At 37.3% G+C, this 8,372-nt stretch overlaps 1 protein-coding gene across 1 annotated transcript; it reads right to left on the bottom strand.

The window, feature by feature from the left end:
* Window positions 1-2,214: 2,214 nt before the first annotated feature.
* On the bottom strand, window positions 2,215-3,866 carry calml4a (calmodulin-like 4a). Its single transcript, XM_039773497.1, has 5 exons — window positions 3,790-3,866; window positions 3,675-3,705; window positions 3,366-3,506; window positions 3,063-3,251; window positions 2,215-2,969 (listed from the first exon to the last, which is right to left on the bottom strand). The coding sequence occupies exons 1-5, from the start codon at window positions 3,790-3,792 to the stop codon at window positions 2,872-2,874; spliced, it is 462 nt and encodes a 153-aa protein (XP_039629431.1). The 5' UTR covers window positions 3,793-3,866; the 3' UTR covers window positions 2,215-2,871.
* Window positions 3,867-8,372: the final 4,506 nt, after the last annotated feature.

Here is an 8,372-nt window from a genome sequence, read left to right as displayed (position 1 = left end):
TAGAATATAATATCAGTTACCCACTGACTTAAAAGAGGTGTTAGGATTCTTCCAGTTGAGCAAGATACGTCCATGTGCCAGTAATGTAGTAAAGGCAATTACAGTTTGTCTTTCTCCACTTTAAACCCATCTGGAAGTACACCAAACACAGCTGGTAATGGATTAGGAGGGATAGTGACACCAATGCTGACTGAAAGGCATTTAAAAATTTTGGTCCAAAATTATTTTAATTTGCTGCACGCCCAAAACATATGGCCCAATGATGCTGGAACTTGATTGCAACATTCTCAGGTTGGATCTTACCCTGGAAACATTTTGGACAATTTTAAATGAGACAGATGTGCTTGATATCTAATTTTTAAGTTGAATAATTGTATGCTTTGCTCATATGGAGCTTGAGTGAATTCTGTACATTGCTACCTTCTACTCCTTTTCTGAGATGTTGAGTGAAAGATCCTTTTCCCACTGTACTCTCGGATCTCTGAAAGGGAGAGACTATAAAATGTTTTTATATATTACGGAGATGCTGTCTGATTCCTCAAGACTGATCAATATTTTTTCCAGAATAGAAGTAATTGGGAGGAGAGGAAAATTGGGCAGGCTTTGTTTAACAGAGTTTCTAATTTGAATGTAGTGAAATAAATGTGTTGCTGGAAAGTTAAATTTAGAGTGTAATTGTTCATAGGATGCAAAGACGTTGTCTATGTACTAATCTCTAAGTTATTTAATCTCGAATGTTTTGCAGACATTAAAAACTGTCTACATTTCAGTGGGTGGAAAAAGGTGTTTCTCATGCAGAGGTGCCACAGATAAAAGCTTCTCTATCTTTAAATACTTCCTACATTTGGTTCCATGTTCTGAGTGAGTGAAGCACATTTGTGGTGTTAGTATATTTGGCGATGACTTGTACTTATTGGGGTACAAAGCAAAGAATATAAAGTACTGCAGGATTTTATCTCTATTGAGGATCAAGACTGTGTATGTTCATCTAGTTGTGTCAATGTCCAGTTTTTATTGCTTGTATATTTGCCGCCCAGTAATAAAATTGAAAGGTAGAGCCATGCCACTTTCTGCCTTAGGTCTTTGTAGGGTTGCCCTTTGGATACATGGATGTGTTGAATCTAATTTCTTTTAAAAAAAAAAAATATATATATATATATATATATATATATATATATTCACTCATTTCTTTTACTTACTAGAACAAAAAGCAGAAATGTGTGCTATCCATGTCTTCCATTTGTCTGTCTGTGCACACAGTGAGTTTGAAAAAAATTATTATGATGAATTATTTCATCCTGGATAGAGAGAGAATCCCTTAGTTTTGTTTGTGTATCTTTTGTTTTTAAACAAAATTAATTGCTAAAAGCATTCATTGACTTCACATCCATGAGCAGTTGATATTGATTAATCATTTTTGCCTACTAAGAGAGCTAGAAACTAAGAAAATGTTATATCAATTTAGCATCAATTTGTATAATATTGGCTTTTTTTATGAGGAACCACACATTTTTAAGAAATACAAATTCTCTTTTGCCAAAACACTAAAGAAACAAAATTTAGTTTGTAATATGACTTTAGCAATCTGAAAGCCACCTGGTCTACTTTTGTGGCAGAGTGCAGCCTAAAATGGCAGGAATCAAGGACCTCAATGCAAGTTATTGCAGTCTTCGTTCATTTGTCATACCTATTACATAGATACTTTATTAATCCCAAGGGGAAATTTACAAAAAGTAAAAGTAGTAAAAAGTGTCCAGGGACTATTAACAGTTCCCATGTCTCTGTATCTATAGTTTGATTCTTTTAATATCAAATATATCGCAAAACATCCCTGGACAATGACAGGCATGGGGATGGGATGTTAGAAGGGAGCTGATGGAATTAATTTTTTTTCTGTCAAATCTGACTTGACATCGGAATAAGCACACCTGTGGCCCTAAAAAGGAAAAGGTTGTCACAGCCAACAAAGGTACGGATTTTATCTGCTCTTTAATTTTTGAGTTGCTGGTTATCTCTGCTTTTAATTTTTATAATTAACTGGTGCCCTGCCCAGGGTTTGTTTCCTGCCTTGCGCCCTGTGTTGGCTGGGATTGGCTCCAGCAGACCCCCATGACCCTTAGGATGTAGCAGGTTGGATAATGGATGGATGGATGAATTAAATATTTTCTTTATTTTCATGTTGGTATTGATTTATCCGTGACTCTAACCAGAATCACTCATGTAATTTCTGTTATTCCCATGCTTTTGCTTAAAAGAATGCATTTGCAATTTTAATCTGTAACAAAATCAGCTAATTTGGGTCAGCCAAATTTCAGAATAGTTTATTTTCCTTCACAAGTAACAAATTACTAAAGTTTGGTCAATCTGTAGTTGACATGAGCTGGACAGGATTGAACATTGCCATGCAGAATGATACATAGCGGCAGAAATGTGAACACATTACAACTTCCCCTTCTCAGCTTTAAGGTATTCACTTTAAAAGGTAATTTTCCAACTCGGAAAGACCACTTGTGGAAGTAAAATTCAATAAGAACCTCATACAAAATGATGAATTTATGTAGTTTAATAGCATGCAGTATTGTACGTTAAATGTGGGTTTAAATAATTTACTGAAAACATTTTAATTGAAAAAGCCCCATATGAATTACTGAGTATTTTTTATTTGTTTTTACAACAGGTTGTTTACATTTATCAGATTTCCCATCCTTACATTTAGTTTTTACCTGTAGCCGCACAAGTTGCGTCTTTTATTGTTGTCTGCTTCCTACTTTTGTTAGTGCTTAATAGTGTAAGACGAGGAACCACCAACACAGAGGAAGGCTGTGTTTCATCTGGGCTTTTGCAACTTGTGCTCATTTGATTTCTGCTTTGTTAGTAGTCTGGTGGTGGCAGTGTAATCATGGTAACAAACTCTTCATAATGCACAATGCCATTGGGCTCCACATTAGCCTCCTTTAGCAGGTCGTCTACTGTAAAAGTGAATGAAAAGAATACAGTGTTAGCAGCTGCTGCAAACAAAAGCCTGTGATCTCATGTTTGTTATATCTCAAGTTGCCTTGTACCTTCTTTGTCGGTGAGCTTCTCTCCAAGGCCTGTCAACTTGGCTCGTAGCTCAGAGGCCTGAATGTAGCCCATTTTCTGCTTGTCTGTCATCAGCATAGCCTCCAGGATTTCTGTCTTAGGGTCCTCTTGCTGTATTTGGCGATGCATTATGGTGAGGAATGTGGAAAAGTCGACTTCACCATTGGAACCTGTAGTTAGGAATTTTTGATGTTAAAGTGGCCTTCTAGAAGAAAGAATGCTCTTGAAACCCCAGGATATGTGACACAGATCCTGTATATTGTACCCGTTTATTGAAGACTTATCTATTTTGTGGATTTGCAAGTGCCGCTCCACCTCCCCACGGGTTGGACTTGTCCCCAGGCATCGCATCACTGTCAGCAGGTCCGGAGCATTGATCTTTCCTTTACGCTTGGTGTCATACAGTGAGAAGCATTCTTTAAATTCTGTGTGGACATGACATGTTTTCAATTAGTTCTTTAGCTCTTTGTGGGTTTCTCATTACTGGGACATCCAGTACATCAGCTGTGATACTGGACAAGATTTAGCTTGGTATATAAATAATAATAATGAAAGAAACCGATCAGCAGACACAAACTGGAGTCATTACTCACCATTAATTTGGTCCTGTGTCAAAAATTTTGCCTGTTTGGAAAGATTAAAATTTTACATGAACTTTCAGGTAAGAGATTCAACTATAAAGGCTGTAGGAAAGCAGCACCGTCTTACCATCCTGCTGTCTTGAAGGTCTGTGCGTTATGGCCGTGTTACTTCCGTGTTTTTTTACCCTATCCCCACACCCACCCATCCCCACATTGAAGCAAAGTCCAAGTCCAATAAACTGTCTCTATGGAGACCTAATCTGATACCCACACTCCAGTTACCATCTGTTGCATTGGGACGGATCTGTCCTTGTTTCTATTGTCATGTTACCCTTTCAGCATAATGAACTTTGGATACTTGGAGCCAGCATTGAAGTGAAACAGCAGGGAAATTACGCCTTTGCCAGTGGGAGGAGCTTAAGAACACCTTTGTCCTCTAGGTGCAGGCTGTAAATGATAGATGGCCACATAGGCATCAGCTTTTATATTACTTGCAGAATTTGAAGATGGTGCCTTTGTAGTGAAAGAGATAATGCTGCATTACTTGAACTGTTCTTAACTGACAGTGGATAGTGTGGTCAGTGGTGTGCTATCTGTCTGTTTATTTACCCAGTTTCCTTTGCTTATGACCACAGGAGATGGTGCATCCTTGGTAGCAACTAGCATTGTGGATGCTTAAAATTTATTTTCTAGTCAAACTAGAAAAATACTTCTGTGGAACTTGTATCTCCCAATATTTAGGCCTTCATGAAAAGAATAAAACAGGGTGTCTCACAGCAAAACCTTTGGGACTGGGAGATTCACTTCAGTGATTGTTTGGGGGGAAAAAATATTTGCAATAAAGCTTTCCACCAGCTTGAACTATCCATTGTAGACAAGAGTTCACATGCCAGTTAGTAAATAGATAGACAGAATTGGTCAATGTCTAAGTCTGCTGAGAGAGTGACCGCTGTCAATGACTGATGGGATTTCCTAAAGCCAATGCTGCATGACACGACTTCTAGTCATGGTGTATGTCATGCTTGCCAACTGCAGTTGCTGATCTTGTCACCGCACCATGTCACTTTACACGACCAATAATCTCTGGATTTGTCAAATTCAGCATCTGCAATCTGACCTTCCAGCCCAGTCGTCCTTGCCCATTTTTGGACAGCCAGTAGTGTGCTGACTGATGAAACTAGTGCTTTACAAAGAGTTAACAAGGTTACAGATGTCAGCAGAAACTTAAGGTTTTTGTTTTCCCCATTTCTACAGAAAATACTAGACATCAGACATATGAGCTACTTTTCTGTTTGAGGTCCAAACACCCATGTTGTTCATTCTTAGTGACTGTAATATGTGCATTTTACTTGCAGACAAAAATTCATTGGTTGGTTGTCGGCTCTCTTGCATACCCAGCCCAACCCTATGTCTGAAGATTCACTTTGAGTAGCAGTTTGGTGTGCACTTTGCTCCCTCTGCTGCCTTAAGTAAGGATATTGCTGCTATTAATGATAATTACACCTGACCTGCACACTGTTCCACAACATGATTGCATTGCATATAGTTAAAACTCTTTCTAAGAACTGTCTCTATATTGTATCTGTGTTGACTACAACTAAAAACAAAATCCAACCTTTTTGAGTCATGTATGGGTTGGAGTGAGTCACTGCTCATGTCTTATTATCCGACTCAATTCATGGAAATGTGTTGCTGACTACTTCAGGCTTGCTAAGGTTATGTAAGTGAAGACTACATCTGAATGGTCAACTAATGTTACATGGCCTTAATGTTCATGAACTCTTGTGTGGTGGCTCTGAAGCTTGACTTTGAGTGGCAGTTTGGTGTGCATTTAGCTCCCTCTGCTGCCTATGTAAGGACATTGCTGTTATTAATGATTTTTCTGCCTAACCTGTACACCAATCCACAATATGATGGCACTGTAGAGAGCTGTATCCATACTTTTGTGTCCATGTGGAGTGAATATGTTTCACAAAACACACCAATGTTTTATAGGAGTAGCAGAAACGCACAAAGGACAACCATCCATTCTAAAGCCCACAGAAGAACTTGAAGCCCTTAACGGCAAATATATTATTGGCAGCCGCCTTTGTGAGTAGGACGTGAGAGAAATGGTGGCCTGCTGAGAAGACGCAACATCTACTCAAACAAAGGATGCTGGGACAAATGACAGTGAAGGTACTAGAAGCCATCATGTCTGAAAAAGAAAGTATTGTTAAGCTCCTGCAAATATTCCAGTGTGCACGAGAGGCACTTTGTCATTTCTGTCTCTGAGCCAGATATGTTGTCAAGTGGATGTTTCCGCACATCTCTGTTGCTGCTCAAAGCTTTTCGTTTTTCATATGCTACATACACACCATCTTCATACTGTTTGATAGGCCTTCATAATCCCCCTCCTAGACCAGGACGGTAATTCTTAATGATTTCTTTGACAACCTGAAATTGGAACTTTAATACAGTCTTTGAATTCTGGTGCATTTAATCCTCAGCAGCTGGAGATCATCTGATGCTGGATTCTCATTACTTTTATCACTGGAAATGCTACCTGAAACTTGTCCTGGGCTGTCTTTTACCTCAAAAAGAAGACTCCAGACTGCAAAAGCACCTGCTATGTGCCAAATGTGAAAACTCGAGTTCTGGTCCAAAGCTTGAAGCATATTATGTCCTACATGACTAAATTAATCATTTGATCTCTACATGACTAAATTAATCATTTTGATCTTCTGTGTTTCAGTCGTTTTTGTGTGTGTTTCATAACACTGATTGATGTCACTAGCGTAGGCTTCAGCCATTGTAATCCTCTAATTGGATATAGCAGGATTCATAATCAATCTGTGATTCTCCACGAGTTTGTCATAATTTGCTATAATAACCATTCAGAATTAGAAGTCTTTAAAGACATCCTCGTGCATCATTACACCAGAGTGCATTAAGACTGGCAACACTGAAAATCTCTGTACAATTTCTTTTTTTATTATTATTAAAAAAGTAAAGAGCCTGGCTTAGTGACTAGCTAGAGAATCTGGAGTTTAAATCACAGTGTGAGGAACTTCATTGTAGAGCATAAGCAAAGTGCATATGTCTACTCTGAGGATTCACCAATCAAAAAACGGTGCTTGCAAGAACCCGCCCTCTCAACTTTGATAAGTGAAAGTGACAGTTTTCATTTCAGGGCTTATTTCATGTTGCCTGTGGAATCACTTAAATAAATGAAAACACATTTATATACATAGAGAAATAAACAACAGAAAATATATTTTGTGGCCTTTTTTTAAGTAGATTAGATTTATACTCTTGTTTATAATTCGATGTCTGTTATCACGTATCTCGGTACTTTTATGTATTGGCATGTTTAATTAATATTGTCCAAAATTAGAAGGCTTACAAATATAATAGAAATAATATCGGCAGTAACTTAGGCATCAATCACTTGGTAAATGTATAGTATTATTTAATTAAAATTGTTTAATGGTTGTACCACATTTATTAACAATTAAGTTCATTAAAAATGCAAATTTAAAAATGATAATTTATTTAAATAAAGTTTGTCAATCTTTTATGAGTAGCTGTACATTTAAAATATCTAAACTGGAGTCCATAATGAGGAAACAGCAACATTCCAACAAGCTTTACCACAGTATGAAATGAAGAAATTGCATCTTTCCCAAAACAGTCTAGTTTGGAAAGAATGTTCCTTTTGTCATAGGTGAGGAAAGAGAAAATTTCAATAGCAAATTAAACTTCTCAAAAGTAAGTAAAAGACACCATCCTAAAGAAATATACCAACAGACATGTACAGAAGGTAAGAGGAATATGATTTTTCTCCTCAAGTTGTTTAATTTCCAATTCTTTTCAAATTAAAGCGCTCATCTGGTAGTTAGTTGTCCTATGTAACAATATGTGTGCTTGCTCATCTAGAGTAGAGAGAGAGAGGGAACAGGAACCCCAAGGGTCAGATCTGGCATGTCAGAAAAGTTTTGCTGGCCTATTATGTAATTTCAGATTATTTTAATTAATCAAAAATGTATTTTTATTTAAAATAGCTGCTAGGATTTTATACACTCACTAGTGAAGAGGACATTAGAAGGTGCAGAAATGCACTGACCTTGCCGCATACACCTATCAAAAACAGCTCTCCTTCCAACCATGAGCTTTCAATGTCATGAAAAGAACAGACATTTGTTCCGTTCTTGACCAGTTGAAAGCTACATTTTTTCCAATACTTCATGACATGGAAGTCAGTGCAAAAGTGGTCCTAGATAAGCATGCATTTTTGAGAAAACTTGCACAGGAGTTTCAATCAGCTCAAGATTCCAACAAGTGAAGTCTCTTTATCAAAGATCTGTTTTCTGTTAAACTCGAGACTTCTTCCTGCGATTGATACTGCTAAAGTTTAATTAGAGAGTTTATATTCTGAAATGCTGAATTAATTGACATTTTTCTCAATTTTTTTGTTGACAATTTTCTTACTGACTTACCTCTGTGAATCTGCCTTTACCATGATGAACTTGTTTTCATAACTGTAGAGATAAACATGGCCTGCAGGTTGCACTGACCGCTGACACTCAACATTCTGCAAGCTGTCAATGGGTTTTCGAGGTCATCTCTTTTACTATAGGGTGGTCTAGATCTAATTATGCAATTTTTATTACGTTATAACTTACTAAGTTTATTACATAGAAAATCACCTGAAAAATCCCAGACCATCGA

The sequence above is a fragment of the Polypterus senegalus genome, chromosome 12 (assembly GCF_016835505.1).
Source record: "Polypterus senegalus isolate Bchr_013 chromosome 12, ASM1683550v1, whole genome shotgun sequence".
Taxonomy (NCBI): Eukaryota; Metazoa; Chordata; class Cladistia; order Polypteriformes; family Polypteridae; genus Polypterus; species Polypterus senegalus.
This window is presented reverse-complemented; position numbering and strand designations above follow the sequence as displayed.

Bases quoted from the DNA above. Each gene is read 5' to 3' on its own strand.
- calml4a (XM_039773497.1), bottom strand. The intron at 3,252-3,365 runs ATAAGTCTTCAA...TCCTAACTACAG, and splicing joins CTTGCAAATCCACAAAATAG to GTTCCAATGGTGAAGTCGAC. The intron at 2,970-3,062 runs GTACAAGGCAAC...TCACTTTTACAG, and splicing joins GAAGCTCACCGACAAAGAAG to TAGACGACCTGCTAAAGGAG.